We start from the raw sequence: 20,916 nt of genomic DNA, 5'->3' as shown, positions 1-20,916 counted from the left end.
TTTCGCTAATGGGGCCTCTTGCTGCTGCTGCGCCGCTGGCACACGATTTCTGTTCTCATCCTGGGGCACAGTTCTCAACTCGAGGTAACTCTTCCAGGTTAGCGGAGTTTGTAACACGAAGCATTTGTAACCTGAGGCGTTTGTGACTCGAGGTACCACTGTAGGTACTGCTGCGGTGGGAAGGTAAACGGCGTTTCCGTGCACTCTGGTTTCCGTCACCGTGTTCCATTGCGCCAGAAGCAGTTTAGTCATGCTGGCCACATGACCCGGAAAGCTGTCTGTGGACAAACGCCAGCTCCCTCAGCCTGAAAGTGAGATGAGCAACGCAACCCCATAGTCGCCTTTGACTGGACTTAACTATCCAGGGGGTCCTTTGCCCTTTTTTAGCTTTAATAAAGGCCCCACTGATATTCCAATACATACCAGAGTTCCAATAATATCAGAGGAAGATTGAGGAGGTTCCCTCTCCATTTTCCTGCATGATTTTATACACCTCTATTACGTCCCTCTTACTTGCCATTTTCTGGAAGAAATTTACAGAGTATATCAAAAATTTCTGTGATGAGCAAATAACGTTCATTGGCTTTCAAGAAGCTCTGTGAAATTACTGTTAGAAATATTGTTTAAAAAATATGATGTGATTAAGAGTATCTGAGTGCAATATAATATTGGGAAATGTGAGACGAGGATAAAAAAATAAACGGAAAATTATCAGACAAGCTGAGGGAAGTTCTGGAAAAAAGAGTTTAAGTTAAAAATGGATGTATAATTTTGTAAAAATGTTTTTTTAATGGAAAATCTAATAAAAAATATTAATTTAAAAAAAAATACTTGCCATTTTCCAAAACCTTTCTCTTTGTTTTTCTGTAACCTCTGTGCAAAGCCTGGGCACTTGTTGTTAATTATGTGGCAATCAGCAACACAATATAATCCTTCACAGTGCTACTGTGAGTTATTCTCGGAATAGCTTGTAGAAGATAACTTTTTCCTCAGGGAGGGTGGAACCCTGGCCTTTGACGGACAGAGAAGAATGTGTCTGAAAAAGACAAGTGCCTTCTCCTATAGAGGAGGAGAAATCAGTTGTCAAAATGCCAAGCTGTTTTGACTTTGTAACAAATGAGGAAGAAGTTTATAAAGTGCGAGGATGGGGATATGTTCAACTTTGATTTACATTTCCTCGTGATTCTCTGCACTGCAGCCATGAGGAAATATAAAATTAAATACCCCCAGCCCTTCTTCTTCAGCACAGCAGGTAAATTTAAGCTGCTTGTAAATCCTCTGAGAGCAGACTGCAGCAGTCTGCTGGGTGTATAAGGGATACAGCCATTTCTCAGGTAACCTGGTCTTGAGCTGTATAGCGACTTATATGCTAGTATCAACACCTTGAACGTCGCCTGGTAGCAGGTTGGCAGCCAGTGCGAATCCTTCAAGCCAGGTATTATTTGCTGGCAATATTTTGCCCCCACAAGCACTATTGAATACCTTGCACTTTCTGAAACAATACATGAAAGACCCATCCTTCAAAATTTGAACTTCTCCAGATTTTGCAATGCAACTTTCCAGCCAAGTACAGTGGTACCTCGGGTGAAGTACTTAATTCGTTCAGTAGGTCCGTTCTTAACCCGAAACTGTTCTTAATCTGAAGCACCACTTTAGCTAATGGGGCCTCCTGCTGCCGCCGTGCCGCCAGAGCACAATTTCTGTTCTCATCCTGAAGCAAAGTTCTTAACCTGAGGTACTATTTCAGGGTTAGCGGAGTCTGTAACCTGAAGCGTCTGTAACCTGAAGCGTATGTAACCCGAGGTACCATGTGTAGAAAAATGGTTTCTATAAAGGGAAATCGCTTTGCAAAGTGGTGTATATTAGGCAAAATTGCCTAACAAAAATGTGTATATTTAGGAGAGATTTGCACAAAAATGCATATGAAATTTCCTGAGTTCTCTTATTTAAAAAAATTGCAAACCAATGCAGAAATGTTGAGAACTGAACTTTAGGATTTGGAAAGTGAGAAACAGGGAGAGAAAGCAAAATTGGCACACTCACCCTTCTTTAGTGAGACCTTATCATTGATCTTTTAAAAAGCCATGTTATGCTGAGACATGCCAGTGGTTCATCTAGTTCAATATTGTTTATGCCTACACTAGGAGTAGTTCTCCATGATTTCAAAAAGGCGTGTTTCCTAGCCCTACCTCCAGATGCTGGGGATTGAACCTAGAACTTTCTCCAGGCAAATCATGTGCTCTACCACTGATCTATGTGTTTCCCACAAAGGAAGGTCCCAACGTGAAGTTCTGTAATGGTGGACAAGTATTTCTGAAATACAGTTTGCCCACTCAATATCAACTCTGCAATGTGCAGCTGAAAAGGAGTCCAAGGTACATTCTAAAAGACACACTTGGTTCACATGGAAGGATAACTGCAACTTTTGTCTTAACCCCTCAGTCGGATCCCTTAGCTGGTACTTCACAGTGGAAAAGGCTCAGCCATGTGATAACCTACATTCTTCTCCTCTTCCCTAAGAGCTTTCCAACAACTCACAAAGGAGCTCCAGTTCTGCATTGGAGCACACGGGATTTCCTTGAGATCCTCAAATGTAACTAAGTTTGATGAGCAGATTTCTCAGGCCCTAGTTCAGATTCTTTTTTCTTTTGTGCTGACAGTGGTTCTTCCTATTTCTTCCCCTTCCCCCAATCTCACTCCTTGCCTTTGTAAAAATAGGGAGATTTTTCTCTTCCATTGCCTATAATTAAGGTTTCATTCGTCCATTCCCATTTCCAATCCCAACGGAAATTATATATCACGAAAATTGGCATCTTAGAAGTAAACCAAATGGAGGGAAAAGACGATAGAGAGGCATGCTTGAACTATCCAGCTGTTCTGCCAATCATCCCATGCAGTTAAACGACTCATTCTCCCTATGGAAAGTCTTCATGTTTGTGTTAAAGGAAACAATAGAACATGCAGAAAAGAATAAAGCCATCACATGCTGTCACCTTGAGAAATTCATCTTTTTCTTGCCATTAAAACATGTCTCTTTTCTGTTTAAATTACTGTTTTGTTTTGTTTGTAGGCAATGGTGCTTTGGACATCACAAGGAATCACAAGGAATGTCCCTGATATTACAAAACAGATCAAATGCTACTTACTATCATTGTCTGGATATCTGTATTCTCTGTTTTGCCTTTCTCCTTTGACCATTGCTCATTGTTATATTTGACCACCAGTGATTACCGGGAGGTGGGGGTGAGAAGAGACTACACCTATGGCTAGCTGAAACAATGGCTCATAATCAATGAATGCCAACTCTGACTCCAACTAAATATCAGGAATAACTTTCAGACAGCAAGACGTGTCCGATAGAGGAACGGTCTCCCTTGGGAGGTTGTGGACTCTCCTTCACTGGAGATTTTAAAGCAGAAGTTGGATGGCCATCTGTCATGGATGCTCTGGTGAGAGCAGGAGGCCTGGACTCGATGACCCTCAAGGTCCCTTCCAACTCTACAATTCTATGATTCTATGACTAAGCTCAAAGATGATATGCTTCTGAATACTGGTTGCTGGGAATCACAAGTGAGCAGAGTGCTGTTGTGTTCTGCCTAATGGTAGATCCAGCCTCGTACGTTTGTCACAATCTCACCCTCAAGTTGGAAGAACGTGCATGCCCTTTCTCTTGCTGTATAGCAATTTGACTGGCAGAGGAGAAATCTGCACCTATGTACAGGGGTACCTCGGGTTACAGATGCTTCAGGTTACAGACGCTTCAGGTTACAGACTCCACTAACCCAGAAATAGTACCTCAGGTTAAGAACTTTGCTTCAGGATGAGAACAGAAATCGCGCGGCGGCGGTGGCAGGGCGGCGGCAGAAGCGGGAGGCCCCATTAGCTAAAGTGGTACCTCAGGTTAAGAACAGTTTCAGGTTAAGAACAGACCTCCAGAACGAATTAACTTCTTAAGCTGAGATACTGTGGGAAAAGAAAACATGATCTAGGAGTAGAGGAGGTGTTGAATAACCAAAGGCAAAATGCAATTCAAGCAATACAACTCTAAATTGTAATAGAGGGAAGTGAGCATACAGCAGAGATACTCCCATAATATACCTTAACATTTATTGCCCCTTGGAAGTGTGTGGATGATTCCATTTGCTGCATAAATGGCTTCTGGATCTAAACTTAATAATGTCTTACTGCATTCTGTCCTATATATGAAATGCTGCATCAAATGTATTTTCTTTTTAAGTGTCTTAAATGACTGAGTCACTTGCATTTTCATGGAATTGTTTGCTTTTCTCATCTGTAACTGCAATGGTAGGTAAGTCAGAGTTTCTGCCCTATATTTGTTCATTCCCTGCCTCTTTATCTATCCTTCTATATCTTGATTCTAAAACTACATTGATATTTGTTGTCTCTTTGAGCTTGTGTGTGTTGGGAATTCCACTTAGGAATTCATATTGGCAATGACCATAATCCATAGGGACGTTCTCCTGAAAAAGATTTATTGAACTGCACGACTAAAGCAACTTCGTGTTCTTGCAGAGCTCTGGTTCATTTCAATTGAGTCTGTGCAAGGGAACTTGCTGGTGGGTTTTGCCCAGTCCCTACACAGCTCCCTCTAAAAGCAAACCCAACTGATGACTGCCAACAAGACTGTAATAATAATAATAATAATAATAATAATAATAATAATAATAATTCTATTATTTATACCTGGCCCATCTGGCTGGGCTGCCTCAGCCACTCTGGGCAGCTTCCAACACATATAGAAACATAATAAAACTTCAGACATTAGAAACTTCCTGATACAAGGCTGCCTTCGGGTTTCTTCTAAAGGTTGTTTAGTTATTGCCTTGACATCTGATGGGGGGTGGGGCATTCCATAGGGCAGGTGCCACTACCAAGAAGGCCGTCTGCCTGGCTCTCTGTAGCTTCACTTCTCACAATGAGGGAACCACCAGAAGGCCCTTGGAGCTGGACCTCAGTGTCTGGGCTGAATGACAGGGATGGAAGCGCTCCTTCATGTATACAGGGCTGAGGCTGTTTAGGGGTTTAAGGTCAGCACCAACACTTTGAATTGTGCTCAGAAACATAATAGGAGCCAATGTACAGTAGGTCTTTTAGGACTGGTGTTATATGGTCCTGGCGGTCGCTCCCAGTCACCAGCCTAGTTGCCACATTCTGGATTAGTGGTAGTTTCCAAGTCACCTTCAAAGGTAGCCCCATGTAGAGTACATTGCAGTAGTCCAAGCGGGAGGTAACGAGATCATGCACCACTCTGCTGAGACAGTCTGCAGGCAGGTAGGGTCTCAGCCAGCGTACCAGATGAAGCTGGTAGATTGTAGTGAAAATGGGGGCACTGAAAAACATAAGGGAGTTATCAGCATGCTCAGAGGAACTCAGACATTTGCAGAAGTAAAATATGTTTAGGGGAAAGAGAAACTAAGTAGCACCCACCTCAAGAAATTACTATCCCAAAGTACTATATGATACTGACTCTGTACATGAGAGGTTCCATTTAACTGTCGTAGAAACATGGCCAATTAGACCACTCTGCCAGGACAGCATTTGTTCAACTCGGTCCTAAACACATAAATGAATATTTCCAGCTCTTCTGATATGTCTCCAAATAAGGGTGACTGAGTGAGTTACACTGTAGGACCTATACTCCTCTGGGGAGTGTATGTGAATAGATACCACAGACACCTGTGATAGCATCAATTAACAGGCTTTGGATTACTTTTGACTCCATTAAGTTCCAGCTGAGACACAATTAAAGCTAAGATTGCCAAGAAGGCTCTTGGGCACTTGATACAATATGTCCAGGCAATAAATTTCACTGGCTTAAGTTTTGGTCTTAAAAAATATACCTGCCTTCGATTCCCAAAGTGCTTATTTGGCCTGTTCTAGAATGCTCTAAAATGATGGTAGACAGCATCTTTAAGATGCTAGACAGCATCTTGAAAAGCAGAGACATCACCTTGCCAACAAAGGCCCATATTGTTAAAGCTGTGGTTTTCCCAGTAGTGATGTGTGGAAGTGAGAGCTGGACCATAAAGAAGGCTGATTGCCGAAGAATGGATGCTTTTGAATTATGGTGCTGGAGGAGACTCTTGAGAGGCCCATGGACTGCAAGAAGATCAAACCTATCCATTCTGAAGGAAATCAGCCCTGAGTGCTCACTGGAAGGACAGATTGTGAAGCTGAGGCTCCAATACTTTGGCCACCTCATGAGAAGAGAAGACTCCCTGGAAAAGACCCTGATGTTGGGAAAGATGGAGGGCACAAGGAGAAGGGGACGACAGAGGACAAGATGGTTGGACAGTGTTCTCGAAGCTACTAACATGAGTCTGACCAAACTGCAGGAGGCAGTGGAAGACAGGAGTGCCTCGCATGCTTTGGTCCATGGGGTCACAAAGAGTCGGACACGACTAAAGGACTAAACAACAACAAAATGAAGGTGACCTAATCAGATGTGTCCTTCAACTATTAACAAGCAAAAGCACTGAGGAGGTCAGAAGATGCTTAAAAGTCAGAGCCAAATTACTTGCCAGACCCCCCCTTGGATGTAAGACGTCAGCCCATGATTCTCAAAAAGTGATCTTGAGCTTGAAGCGAGTGGAATCATTGGTGTTAAAAAGAAAAGGAAAAAATGTTGGGTGCCTTCAGCAACTGAAATTCAGCCAGTGGAGGGGGTGCAATTGATACACTCAGGTTTGATGTGATTACTTTTAATTAAAAAATAAAAAGCTGCTGGAGATGTGACAGGGATAATGCTTCCCTAAAACATGTTTGTACAATGTCCTACATGGAAAAAAAACATTGGCAGAAGGTAATAGAGACAATCAACAATACTGTACAAGCAGAGGTGCTTTGGCGGGACCTATTTGCAATTAGCAGGCACCTTCCTGGAAGGTGGTGAAATGGTAGGGAGCATGGTACATACCTGTTTTTTTCCAAAAACAAAAAACAAAAGGTGGTCCCTACTGACTCTACCTGTGTAGGTACGTAGCTCTTCTCAATGTACAGAGTCCCTGGCTCACAGTATGTTAACACTGGAGGCGGACTCACTTTCTTCTCTATGCCCTGGCTATCCCCCTGCAGGCAGCAGGAGGGATTTCTGGGTTTCTCTGCAGTAAGTTTTTTGGGGGATGTGGGTGGCGCTGTGGGTTAAACCATGGAGCCTAGGACTTGCCGATCAGAAGGTTGGCGGTTCGAATCCCTGCGACAGAGTGAGCTCCCATTGCTCGGTCCCTGCTCCTGCCAACCTAGCAGTTCGAAAGCACAAAGTGCAAATAGATAAATAGGTACCGCTCCAGCGGGAAGGTAAATGGCGTTTCCATGTGCTGCTCTGGTTCGTCAGAAGTGGCTTAGTCATGCTGGCCACATGACCCGGAAGCTGTATGCTGGCTCCCTCGGCCAATAAAGCGAGATGAGCGCCGCAACCCTAGAGTCATCCGCAACTGGACTTAATGGTCTGGGGTCCCTTTACCTTTACCTTTTACTGCAGTAAGTTTAGAAAAGGCTGGCATTTCATAAGCTTACAGAACCCATTTGGACATGATAATAAGCTAACAGGAGCAGAGTGTGCCGTCGACTTCTGCTTCCACTCCCAGCACTTCTCTATCATGTCTGCAATCTACTTCTATCCTCCAGATATCTGTACCAGATATAACTTAAATCAAGCAATTTAACTGTCTCCACTTTCAGGAGTTTACAGCCCTCTAAATTACAGGTCGTTCAGAAGGCAGCAGTCTGGATTTTAAGCAGGTTGGATCACAGAGTACCTATTAAACCCATCCTGCATGAACTTCAGAATTTGCCAGGTTTTTCCCCTAACTTGGGAGTTGCCAGTTTTGAAACTGGCCTGTGTGGCTGACCCCTTTAGAAGTTGTTTGAACCACGGCAATTAGAAGGTGAAACTATTTAGCTCCATCCTTTGAAAAAATTATCCTGCTGATTTCTGCATATCAAAACTATTAAAAGGAAAGGACCAGGCCAAGCTATGGTTTTTGTTGTTGTTGTTGTTGTTGTTGTTGTTGTTGTTGTTTGCTTAGCCAGTTGGCAGCTCCTTTTGCAGGTGCGAGTGCTGATGTTGAACTCAGCATACATCAGTAGCAGTCTGGGGAGGGTGGAGGCATAAAACTGCCCTCCCCCCGTGGCATCGCTGCTGCTTACCTGGAGGGAGAACTGGGCACCTGCAAATTCCAGAACTGCACAGATGCACAAGCAGGAACACTGGACTGTTCTGCTGGTGGGTCCATGCAGAAGTGACCTCACAGACACCTGGCCCCAGCTCAGCGCTGCCCAAGTAAGCTGCAGCGACGCTGTTCACTTTGGCTTCCGGCTTGGTTTTCTTCTGTTTTGTGTTTCACGCTTAGGCTCTGTGGTTTGTTTCTTATTCTCTGTGTTAAAGGTAGCTGACATGACTTTTTACCATATGTGGTGGGAATGTAGAGAAATTAAAAATTTTTGGGAAATGATAGATAGATAAATTTATTGTCGTTGTCCGTATATACACAGTATACACAACAACGAAAATCAAACACCCACCCAAAGACCGGGTTCACATACACATTTGCACGTATCTCCATCACTCTCATCCTATTCAGACATAATCTATAAAAACATAACATAATCCAGAATATAACATAACCTATTAAAGGCATAACATAACCTAAAACCTATCTCATTCCTTCCTACTCCCTGCTTGCTATTCCTTGCAGCTGGCCCTGAGATCATTATTTAGTGCAATCAGAGCTCTTGGATAGAAACTATTCAGAAGGCGTGTGGTTCGTGTTTTCATTGTCCTATATCTTCTGCCCGAAGGCAACAGTTCAAAGAAGTTGTGAGCAGGATGGGTGGGATCTCTCAGGATATTGTGTGACTTCTTCAAAGTGCGAGACGTGAAGATCTCATCCAGGGTTGGTAGTTGGAGCCCAATAACATTCTGGGCAATTTTAATTATTCTCTGTAAAGCTTTTTTATCCGTTTCAGAGCTGCTCCCATACCACGATAATATACTATAGGTTAAGACACTCTCGATGGTACTGTGATAATAGGACAGAAGTAGGTGCTGAGATAGATTCAGTCCCCTGAGCATTCTCAGGAAATACAACCTCCCCTGCACCTTCCTCACAACCATATTAATATTTGCAGTCCATGAGAGGTCCTCAGAGATATAAATGCCCAGGTATTTAAAACTACCAACCCTCTCCACCTCCTCGCCATTTATGTGCAATGGTAAAAATACACTTTTCTTTCTCCTAAAGTCAATTATGAGTTCTTTGGTTTTTTTGGTGTTAAGCATAAGATTGTTTTCTTTACACCATTGAATTAACCCCTGTACTTCTTTCCTATAAGCAGTCTCATCGTTCTCACTAATGAGCCCCACCACTGTTGTATCATCCGCAAATTTGATGATTGTGTTGGACTTATACAGTGGGGTGCAATCAAATGTGTACAGGGAATAGAGAAAGGGGCTTAGCACACATCCCTGAGGGGCTCCTGTGCTTAATACTAGAGTAGCAGAATAGTAAGGTCCCATTCTCACTGTCTGCGGCCTATCAGTCAGGAAATTCCTTACCCACAGACAGATCTTCTGATGTATACCCAAATTGGTCATTTTAAGAAATAACCTGTCTGGCAGAATATATAATATATATAATGAGTTGAAGAAAATGTGTAAATTAACATTTGTAAAAAAAAAAACCAGAAGCACTTTTGTTAGGGATGGTAGGGAAAGACCTGCCAAGGAAAATAAAGAATTTATTTATGTATGCTACAACGGCGGCAAGAGTCTTAATAGCACAAGGATGGAAGAATGAGGAAATCCCGACAAAAGAACAGTGGCAAGAGAAATTGATGGACTATGCAGAATTGGTGAAATTGACATACAAACTGCGAGACAAGGACAACTGTGACTTTGAAGAACTTTTTACAAACTATTTTAAAAAAACCCAAAATGAATTGGACTCCTTGGCAGGTTTTGAATAAACATACACAAATTTACTGATTGTTAACATAAGAAATAGATAATTTAAGGATCTTTACAATTTTACAATATGCAGAGAATAACATGTGTTGAAAAATCAGAGAGAGGAGCTGAGGGAAGTCTTGGCGGGGAGGGAGGGTCTTTTGGGGGGAGGGGGAAATGGGGGAAATAATGAAGATGATATGTTTTGATAATTTGTTATGTTGAAATTCTTAATAATAATTATTTTTTTTTAATAAAGGTAGTTGATATGTTGCCCTCCAGGTTGGACTACAACTCCCATCATCCTTGACCACTGGCTGTGCTGGCTGTGGCTGATGGGAGCCGGAGTCCAGCAAAATCTAAAGCGTACTATGTTCCATTCCTAACCTCTGTGATGGTCCCTGATGAGCGGAAAGGCAGCATATACCTTTCGCCAACAACAAAAAACGTATCCCTTGGTGCTGTAATCATTCCACCGTGAATCTTTCAGTCCACATCTGAAAGACATTCTGCTCTGAGTCAGCAGGCCTAAAGCTTCCAGTTCTGTAAAACTGCTTCAGGGGAAAAAAACAGAATTGAAATGAAGATGCATACCACTGTTTGCAGCGGCAGACCTTGGTAATATGCCGCCCTGTGCGAGGCCAACATTTGCCCCCCCCCTCTCCATATTTGGGAAGGAGGTAAGAAGACTCTAGGACCCTGTTAGAGCCCTTGTGCTTCCTTCCGAAAGCCTGGCAAGCTCTTATCAGGCTTTAAGAAAGCACCTTCCTCGACTGCCGTTACCCTGCTTGCACTGCCCTAAAGTCGCCTCTGACTGTTTGAGTGATCTTTAGCAGCATGTAGCCACCTGTAAACAGCCACCCATAAAACGCTGCTGTTACAAAAGGCAGTAACCAGCTAGTCACCTTTTGCTTAAGGCTGTCTCTAGCTAAGCTTTGGAGTCAAGTGCTCGGACCAACGTGGGTCTTTCTAGGGCTTTACAGTGAAGATGGATTTGGGTCCCTCCTGTGCTTTGCACCAATATACTCCCTGCCTTTCTCTCTCTCTCTCTCTCTCTTGCTCCCTCTCTCTCTCTCTTGCTTTCTTCCACTCTTGTTTCCTCTCTGCTTCCTGAGAAGCCTTGTTTATACCCTTGAGCAAATACTCCTAAATTTCAGAGTCAAATGGCAGTGTGGGATTAGAAAGATGCACCGAAACAGCTGGATTTGAAGTGGCACATGGCAGGTGTACCCGTGTTGTTTGTTCTGAATTGATGTGAAGGGGTGCGCTGGGGACTCTTAAGCAGCCGGTTAGCAGTAAACAGTCGGTATTGTTTGGAAAGAATTAGAGGGTAGGTGATTTGTCTCTGCCTCGCAGGGCAGAACTACACATTCCAAAGTAAACGGTGCTGTGGTCCAAGATGGTAGCCCTGTGTTAAGATCCTTCACAATATCTTGTTTAACTTAACCTGTTTGTTTGTTAATGCTTTTATGTTACACACTTGGTGTTTATATGTTGTATGACATGTCCGCTTAAGTTACAGTGATACCTCGGGTTACAGAAGCTTCAGGTTACAGACGCTTCAGGTTACAGACTCCACTAACCCAGAAATAGTACCTCGGGTTAAGAACTTTGCTTCAGGACGAGAACAGAAATCGTGTGCCAGCAGCAGGAGGCCCCATTAGCTATAGTGGTACCTCAGGTTAAGAACGGACCTCCAGAACGAATTAAGTTCTTAACCCGAGGTACTACTGTACTTCGTAGGTGGTGGTGTTGCCAGTCCTTCGGCCCCACAGTGATCCGGACAGAGGAGGTGATCAATGCCCTCCTAATCACTGTTTAGCCATGTCCAGGGGTGGCCCTCACTGGCCAATCAGTGCTGGCAGGGGGCGTGGCCACGGGAAATATAAACCGTGGCACAGCCCAAGACTGACCTCTTGTGCCCTTCACCAAATCTCCCATCTACCCACCCTCTTTTTATGCTTTGCTATGATATGACCTTGCTTTGGACAAATGTCGGCCGCCATATTTTTGGGGCCCGGCAGGAGCCCTTTCCACTTGGCAAATTGGCTCCAGACATTTGGTTTTCGCCTACCTCATAGCAGTCATTGCACCTTTGTGAGGTTAGGCATTGGGGGGTAATAATAATAATAATAATAATAATAATAATAATAATAATAATAATAATAATAATTTTTTATTTATACCTTGCCCATCTGGCTGGGTTTCCCCAGCCACTCTGGGCAGCTTCCAACAAAATATTAAAATACAGTGGTCTGTTAAACATTAAAAGCTTCCCTAAACAGTAAGTCTTTGTTTAGATGGAGGGGAGGTTGTAGCCTCTGCCTGCCCATCCTCATTAGGCTTATACGAAGCCCAGGTGGACATTCAGTTATGCACTGCTCCCGTGCTTTGCAGATTAGAATCTTTCTTGCCCTGTGCATTTTGATTCATAACCTGACATTTCAGTGTTATTTATTACAAGATGGATGGGCATATGCCCAAAGGACTGGAGCCAGATGATAAGGCTATCTTCTTCCAAAGATATTCCTGCAGGCAATGGTGATGCAGAATGTAATATTACATATCTTGAGATGAAACTTTTTTCATTAACGAGGTCCCATGCTTAGCCATGCTGAAAAAGTTCCACTCGTCTGTGCAGTCTGTGTTTTTCAAGATCGGCGCTACGGTAGATATTTTAGATAGCCAAGTGGTTAGACTTGTGGCAAACTGGTAAAGAATGTAGGGTTAAACTCTTTTAACTCTTTGAATCGTTGTTTTTCCAAATGGTGCTGATTCCCCCTGGAACAATCTGATATTGGCGATGCAAGGTGACTACTTATCTATTTTGTTTTATTTCAAGTATCTATGAATTGCTTGCTTGCTTGTTTATTTATTTTTAAACATTTTCATCTTGCTCTTCGGCACTTCCCTGCACATCCAGAAAGCAGTCAGAAAAACTTACAAATGTTACTCCTAAAACAGGCCCTGTTTTCGTATTTGCATTCTAAAAGAAATGACACAAAAGGAAAAGGAATTGGGAGGGAGGAGGAAAAAAGAAATATCAGACAGTCGAAGGAACAGGAGTGGAGATGGGACAGGCTGTTGAATGGACCATTGAAAAGGCCATGCTTATGTCAGTGTATCAGCCTACATCCCTGTACAGTGGTACCTTGGGTTACATACGCTTCAGGTTACAGACTCCGCTAACTCAGAAATATTTCCTCGGGTTAAGAACTTTGCTTCAGGATGAGAACAGAAATCGTGCTCCAGCAGCGCAGCAGCAGTGGGAGGCCCCATTAGCTAAAGCGGTGCTTCAGGTTAAGAACAGTTTCAGTTTAGGAACGGACCTCCAGAATGAATTAAGTACTTAACCTGAGGTACCGCTGTATGTGGCAACTATTGATGGGGCAGAAATTCAGCGCCGTTCACCTTTTAATAGAACCCTCCTTAATTACCCTTTTCTGAAACAGCTTGCAAATGAAACACACTCATCCTTCACAATTCACACGCCTCCAAATTTTGCGATGCACTTTGCCAACAAAAAAGATTTGTAGAAAAACACACGTTAAGAAAAAATGTACATATCAATGAATAGGTCAGTAAAAACAACATAGAAAAATGCATGCAAAAATGTGTACGTTGGCCAGAATACACACTAAAATAGTAACAAATTTTGTGAGGACTTTAAAAAAAAAATTACAAACTGATGTAGAATGTGATGAGGTGAAAAAATGGGGAAAGGAGAAACCGGACTGGACAGACTTATCCATCCTTGGTGAAAAGAAACTTTTACAAGAGATTTAAACTGGTACGAAACAAAGCAGGACAGTTTTACCTTCGTCCTTTTTTAAGATGAGATGCCTGGGGCGGTATGTTCAATTGAAGCTTTCCCCCTTCTTAGTCACTCTTCTGTGTCAATGTCATATATATTTTTCAGCTGCAGGGGGAGGGAGACTAGATATGAGTACAACCTCTTCATAAACCATCTATAAGTGACATCAGGATTTAATACAGCGCTCTGTTAAAATTTTTATGTCTCAAAATTTGAAAGACCAAAGGATAAAACCCTTTAGTGTTGACTTTGTAATGTGCTGTGTGTTCTCTCTCTCTCTCTCCAGTAAGGCTGGGAAGAGGGTCTAGACCAGGAATAGGCAAACTCGGCCCTCCAAATGTGTTGAGACTACAGTTCCCATCATCCCTGACCACTGGTCCTGTTAGCTAGGGATGATGGGAGTTGTAGTCCCAAAACATCTGGAGGGCTGAGTTTGCCTATGCCTGCTCTAGACCTATCTGTGTGGGCCCCTGGGAGCCTTCACAGGCCACAGCCCTGCTACCCACCCTCCTTGAGTATTCATACCAGGCTTGATGCAGTTGAGCCATGGAGAACCAGCTTGGCTTTCTGCCAGGGGCCTAAGCTAGGCAAAGATCCCTGGCCACAACCACCAACTGCCAATCCAAAAAGGAAACTGCATCCTGGAGCACTCCCAGAATGCAAACCTGATGTGCAAACCACCCCAAGCAGGCTGTGTTTGACACCCGTGAATGGTTAACCCAAGTTACAATGTACCTCAGGGTATTCTATTTGGTGCTCTTCAGGTGTTCTGGACTTCAGCTCCCATGAGCCTCAGCTAGCATGGCCAGTGGTGAGGGATGATGGGAGCTGTAGTCCAGCAACATCCGGAAGGAACACCTGTTGTATGCGATTTATACTTTTTGCCTTTCCTGTAAGGTAATATATGTTGTGGGGATTATTTCTGTAACGCTTTAGTCATCAAAAATGGTCGCCATCCCTAAAGAGTCTCAATCTGTACCTGTCTGAACTTTTTATAATAATTTATTTTCATCAGCTAATCCGTTTAAAAAAAACAAGACCGATAACTGACAGCTACATCTGTGGTCATTCAGCTGTATTTATAACGTATTTTTTAAAGGGGTAAGAAGAGTTTCCAACCTATTATGTATGCTTCTAAGGCCCTGCCCATCAATACCACATGTCTTTAGGGGAGCTTTGCTGGAGTTAATTGCATATAAATTGAAGCTGAAAATTACTTTCTTAAAGGTAAATCTGCACAGCCAGCATCAATATTTACATATCAAATACCCTCCTTTTGCTAAATTCTCCATAGAGTAATTTTGTCTGGAGGACCTTGTTCAGCCAAAATGTAACTTGCAGGAAGAAGACTCTGTCACTCTGAGCCACTTTCAGATGAGAAATCCTGCCTGGTAAATTGTAAAATAAGCAGATCTCACACTTTTTAATTTATGCATGTAGTATTCTCTTATAGCCTGGTGAGATGGCTATTGCAGGTGACAACTGATGGAAGGGCAGCCTGATGGAATCAAATCCTTCTCCAACTTTCTTATAATTAATTTCCTGTGACTTGAAAGTGCAGTAAGATATATGGGAACTCAGTTAATTAACAGATAGGGAATATATTTTTCCTCTTCCATTATTTTTATGGGACAATGTCTGCTGTAGCTCAGTGGTAAAACATCTGCTATACATGCAGGACGTCTCAAGGTCAATCCCAGGTGTCTCCAGGTGGGAGGGCGAGACTCCCTGAAATCCTGGAAAGCCATTGCCAGTCACTGTAGACCAGAGTTTCCCCAAACTTGGGTCTCCAGCTGATTTTGGACTACAACTCCCATCATCCCAAGCTAGCAGGACCAGTGGTCAGAGATGATGGGATTGTAGTCCAGAAAGAGCTGTACCCAAGTTTGGGAACCCCTGCTGTAGACAATGCTGGATCAAGGTTCTGAAGCATCTTCCTGTGTTCCTATGACCACCTGATATATCTTTAATGTACACTATGAAGGGAAAGGACTGTGGCTCAGTGGTAGAACATGTGATATACATGAAAAACGTCCCAATTTCAAGACTTTGCATCTCTAGGCACAGCTAGGAAAGACCACCTAGAGGCCCAAATTACTGCAAAGCAGCTGCCAAGAGACGCGGGTGGCGCTGTGGGTTAAACCACAGAGCCTAGGACTTGCCGATCAGAAGGTCGGCGGTTCGAATCCCCGTGATGGGGTGAGCTCCCGTTGTTCGGTCCCTGCTCCTAGCAGTTCTAAAGCACCTCAAAGTGCAAGTAGATAAATAGGTACTGCTCCGGCGGGAAGGTAAACGGTGTTTCCGTGTGCTGCTCTGGTTCGCCAGAAGCGGCTTAGTCATGCTGTCCACATGACCTGGAAGCTGTCTGTGGACAAACACCGGCTCCCTCGGCCTGTAGAGCGAGATGAGCGCGCAACCCCAGAGTCGGTCATGACTGGACTTAATGGTCAGGGGTCCCTTTACCTTTACCTTAGCTGCCAAGCATTATGTAATTTGAAAAAAATACTGAACTAGAGGACCAAGGGATGTGATGCACTATAGGGCAGGTAAATCACAGGTGATATAGGAAGCTACTTCATACCAATGCAGATCATTGGTCAATCTTTCTTAAAATTTTTAGAGAAGCATGAATGAATTTCGCAAAGGGAGGTTGGGTGGTCAAAGAACCATGGCTCCTTGAAAATCTGCATATCATTCCCCAGGATTTCAAACACATCTCTATTTCTTTTTTTATATATATAAATATTTTTATTGCTTTTCTCAAGTACAAAAATCAAGTCAGGTACATAACATTAAAAGAAAAAAGAAAAAAAAAATCCATCTTTTCAAAACATTTTTTCCATCACCAACCGGACTTCCCCACATCCCCCTCACCCTGCATTCTTTATAATAAAAATATCAGCAAATTGTTATCTTGTTTCATGTATTGCTTTGTACTTTCAAATAGTTATGTTTTAGGTTTAAAATACTTATTCACAATTTACTTTTATCTTAATATAAATGTAATATCATTTTAAACCTTAGTCCCTTCATAATTATAACTTAATTTCCCATAACACCGAACCTTGTTGCTGAAGCTAGATTTTTCAAATCATGCAAATTTTTAGCATTCATATAACTTATAATATTTTTGTAAATAGTCCTTAAACTTTTTCCAGTCCTCCTCCATTGTTTCTTCTCCCAGATCTCGGATTCTGCCGGTCATTTCAGCCAATTCCATGTAGTCCAACAACTGCGTCTGCCACTCTTCCAGTGTGGGCAAATCTTGTGTCTTCCAGTATTTTGCAATAAGAATTCTTGCTGCTGTTGTTGCGTACATAAAAAAAGTTCTGTCCTTCTTTAACACCTTCTGGCCAACAATGCCCAGGAGGAAGGCCTCTGGTTTCTTAGGAAAGGTGTACTTAAACACCTTTTTTAACTCATTATAAATCATTTCCCAGAAGGCCTTCACTTTTGGGCAAGTCCACCAGAGGTGAAAGAATGTCCCTTCAGCCTCCTTACATTTCCAACATTTATTATCAGACAAATGATATATCTTAGCAAGCTTGACTGGGGTCATGTACCACCTGTATACCATTTTCATAATGTTTTCTTTCAAGGCATTACATGCCGTAAATTTCATACCGGTGGTCCATAACCTTTCCCAGTCTTCAAACATGATGTTGTACCCAATATCCTGAGCCCATTTTATCATTGCTGATTTGACTGTCTCATCCTGAGTGTTCCATTTAAGCAGCAAGTTGTACATTCTCGAAAGTACTTTGGTCTTTGGTTCTAACAATTCTGTCTCTAATTTTGATTTTTCCACCTGGAAACCTATTTTTTTGTCCAACTTAAAAGCCTCTTGAATTTGAGCATAGTGAAACCAATTTTGCACCTTATTTTTTAGTTTTTCAAAGCTCTGCAGCCTCCAAACACATCTCTATTTCTAAAGCAAACTGATACACTTTATTTTGCCCATCCTTGTAGCATGGCTTAACTGGGATCTAAAACCCAGGTCTCCCAGGTCCAGCTCCTCTGGGCTCCATCACGGACATCATTATAAGGACTAGTAACTTACACTTTCTTGTTTTCTCTCTGCAGACTCATCGAAGACAATGAGCCTTGCCAAACCCTGAGTAGTAAACTGTAAGTGTGATTAAGCACATAGTCAAGGGATGAAAGAAATATTTTCATTTCGTCCAACTGTTAAAACGTAACAAAAACCCTTTCTTGACACAGATTCTCTTTCCCTTCGTTTCTAGAGCTGGAGCAGCTTGTGGTTGCAGGGCAAGGACGTTTCTGTTTTTCTCAAGGAGAAAAAGAACTTCCTGGGTACATATCCTACTGTACTGTCCTGAGTTTTACCTACCATGATCCCCCAGCCACCCCAAAGAATCCTGAGAATGTAGTTTGTTGAGGGTACTAAGAATTCTTCGCAGCTGCCGCTCCCCTTCACAGAATCATAGTCACCGGGTTGCGTCAACACTCAACAAGTTTGTGGGATGATGCAAAAGCCCTTCTGTCAAATCCTCTGAATACAGAGATGCCCACAGCTATGTCCTGAAATGTGAGCCAAAACTGTGGCTGCTGATGCGTTGTTAAGGTGCCACCCTCCCTAGGCTATATCAGTCCAGAAGGACAGGCACACCCACTGTACTTAGTTCCTGCACCTCTTTATAAATTATGCACAATAATTCACTCTGCAAAATTATTAGTCTGGAACAGACATTGCTTTGAAGGCCATCTGTAAGGCCAGCTGCTGGGAAGGGACAAGTTTACAAAGCAGGTTGACGTCCTATTGCTCTTGTGGATGAAAGAGATGGTTACTACCATCCTGGCTGGTGCCCACTGCGATAGAATAGTGGAAAGTGGGAAACCAACAGTAGGTGGAGCCAGAGCCAGTAAGAGGTAAAGGGAAAGGTAAAGGGACCCCTGTCCATTAGGTCCAGTCGTGGATGACTCTGGGGTTGCGGCAGTCATCTTGCTTTATTGGCCGAGAGAGCCGGCGTACAGCATGACTAAGCCACTTCTGGCGAACCAGAGCAGCGCACGGGAACTCCATTTACCTTCCTGCCAGAGCAGTACCTATTTATCTACTTGCACTTTGACATGCTTTCAAACTGCTAGGTTGGCAGGAGCAGGGACCGAGCAACGGGAGCTCACCCCATCCCTGGAATTCGAACCGCCAACCTTCTAATCAAGCAAGTTCTAGGCTCTGTGGTTTAACCCACAGCGCCACCTGCCAGTAAGAGGTAGAGCCAACTAATTCTGCACCCTCCACCCTGCTGAGTTCTACAAGGGCAGGAATGAGACCAAGGCCTCATTCTCACAGCAGTTCATTCCATTTCCTTGATGTTTCCTTCACTGTTAATCTCCACCTTATACAGTGGTACCTCGGTTTTCTAACGTAATCCATTGTGGAAGACCGTTCGAGTTCTGAAACGTTCAAAAACCAAGAACTCAACAGCTGACAGCTAGACCTCAGGATCTTGCATTCAATGGAAGCTGCGTGGCATGTTCGACTTCCAAGGCATGTTTGAAAACCAAAGCACTTGCTTCCGGGTTTACGGTGTTCGTAAACCAAAATGTTCGTCGACGTTCGAAAAACCGAGGTACCACTGTATTTGACTTTTCACATGAAAAAAACCCACTTCCAGAAAACTAACAGAATACAGTGCATGCTTAGCACTCATTTCTGTGTTATTTGATTCGGGGGGGGGGGATGTCCATTAATACCTTAATCCAGAAAATCATGGGAGTAAAATGACAAAATTGGGGGCGGTAGATCTGCGTATAGTTATTTGCTGCCATTTTCATGGGGAAACAGAAGCACACATGTGCGGAAAGGGTAGGGGAGCAGTAACTTTGTCCAGTGAACTTGGTTGTTGGTGTGAATGAAATGCAGTACAGCTTGCCAGTATGTTGGTCATAAAGTTCTACATCAAAACCGAAAGGAACATTAGAGAACAGGTTATATGCATTGTTGTCGTTGGCTTCTGTCTGTCTCAACAAACAATGGAGGAGAGCACATTTGGGGGTGAGGGCAAACTGCTGGAGAGCTACAGCACCTGTTGTGGCCATGTTGACCAACATGGGAGAGATCAGTTTTGTTGCAGCTGGGGCAGATGAAGGCGTCCAGTTGTGCTGCTGCAGATGCAGCATGGCGTTTCTTCTCTCTGCACTCCTCCCAGCAGTCGTTCATCCTCTGGTCACTGCTACGAATGTACAACCTGTCTCTCTCCAGGGACTGTGGTCGTCTGCAAGGGATTCTCACATGGTGGGGTTGGTGTTGCCAGCCTTCATGCCTCATTTAGAGACCTCTTTGTAATGCAGAGTTGATCTGCCAATGGGTCTGGTGCCTGAAGCCAGTTCCCCCTAGAGCATATCCTTGGTGATCCTGCCACCTTCAATTCTGTGGACATGACCAAGCCAGCACAGACGTCACTGAGATAGTAGTGCAAATGTAAACTAATATTCCCCGTGTCTGGATGTGCTTTAAAGGAGGAGGACTGGTTGCAATTAAGAAGGGAGGCAGGTGGGGCTGGCTGCTTGCAGACTCAGGTTGGTGGGGTGCCATTTGCCCTAACAGAGCATCTTCCACTGGTTACTACAAGGCCATTGTTTAGAATGAGCTTAGCTGCTAAGTGATGTCCAGGGTCTGTTCCCTCTTGGAAGGAGTTATTTTTGCACATGACGGTGTGCAGGAAGGAGAAGAAAAGAGAAACAGATTGTGCACAAGTGACTGACTCCATCTTTACTTGTTTTTTTCTGCAATTGCTCTTTTGGGGTGTTACAAAACATTTAACACTGTGCTGCTCGACCAAAACATAGCTTTTAGCAAAAGACTTGCCTGTATAGCAAGCAGGCTACTCGGCATAATTAGCACATTTGGTTAATTAGCAAAGGGAAGGCAGATGAAAACTTGCAAACAGCCAAACAAACAGAGAGAGGGAGAGGGAGAGAGGAAGAAATGAACTGCTTTTTACTCTAGTAGTGTGGAGCATCCTTCTACTTTTGAAGGAATCCAAATAGGAGAACGCCTGGTCAGAGTTTTCTGGTGCAATGAGTTCCACGTGCCTGAGGGAGTTTGGGCTTATGTTTGCCTAAGAGCATCCCCTTCCCTTCCTATGCTGCCTGGGGAACCACTTTTGAA

At 43.3% G+C, this 20,916-nt stretch overlaps 1 protein-coding gene across 5 annotated transcripts in view; it reads left to right on the top strand.

Annotated features, from left to right (window-relative positions):
• KCNMB2 (potassium calcium-activated channel subfamily M regulatory beta subunit 2) overlaps positions 1-20,916 on the top strand; it is a 318,431-nt gene that overhangs the window by 114,362 nt on the left and 183,153 nt on the right. For 2 of the 5 annotated variants that reach the window (XM_077929758.1, XM_077929757.1), the window contains exon 2: positions 17,865-17,909. The exons of the other annotated variants lie outside the window; for them this stretch is intronic. In XM_077929758.1, coding sequence (XP_077785884.1) covers positions 17,865-17,909 — 45 coding nt within the window. The remainder of the gene's footprint in view (positions 1-17,864; positions 17,910-20,916) is intronic. 5 annotated transcript variants of the gene reach the window in all.

Source organism: Podarcis muralis, chromosome 6, assembly GCF_964188315.1.
Source record: "Podarcis muralis chromosome 6, rPodMur119.hap1.1, whole genome shotgun sequence".
Taxonomy (NCBI): domain Eukaryota; kingdom Metazoa; phylum Chordata; class Lepidosauria; order Squamata; family Lacertidae; genus Podarcis; species Podarcis muralis.
Note: the sequence above shows the minus strand (reverse complement) of the source record. Positions and strands in the feature narration are given on the sequence as shown.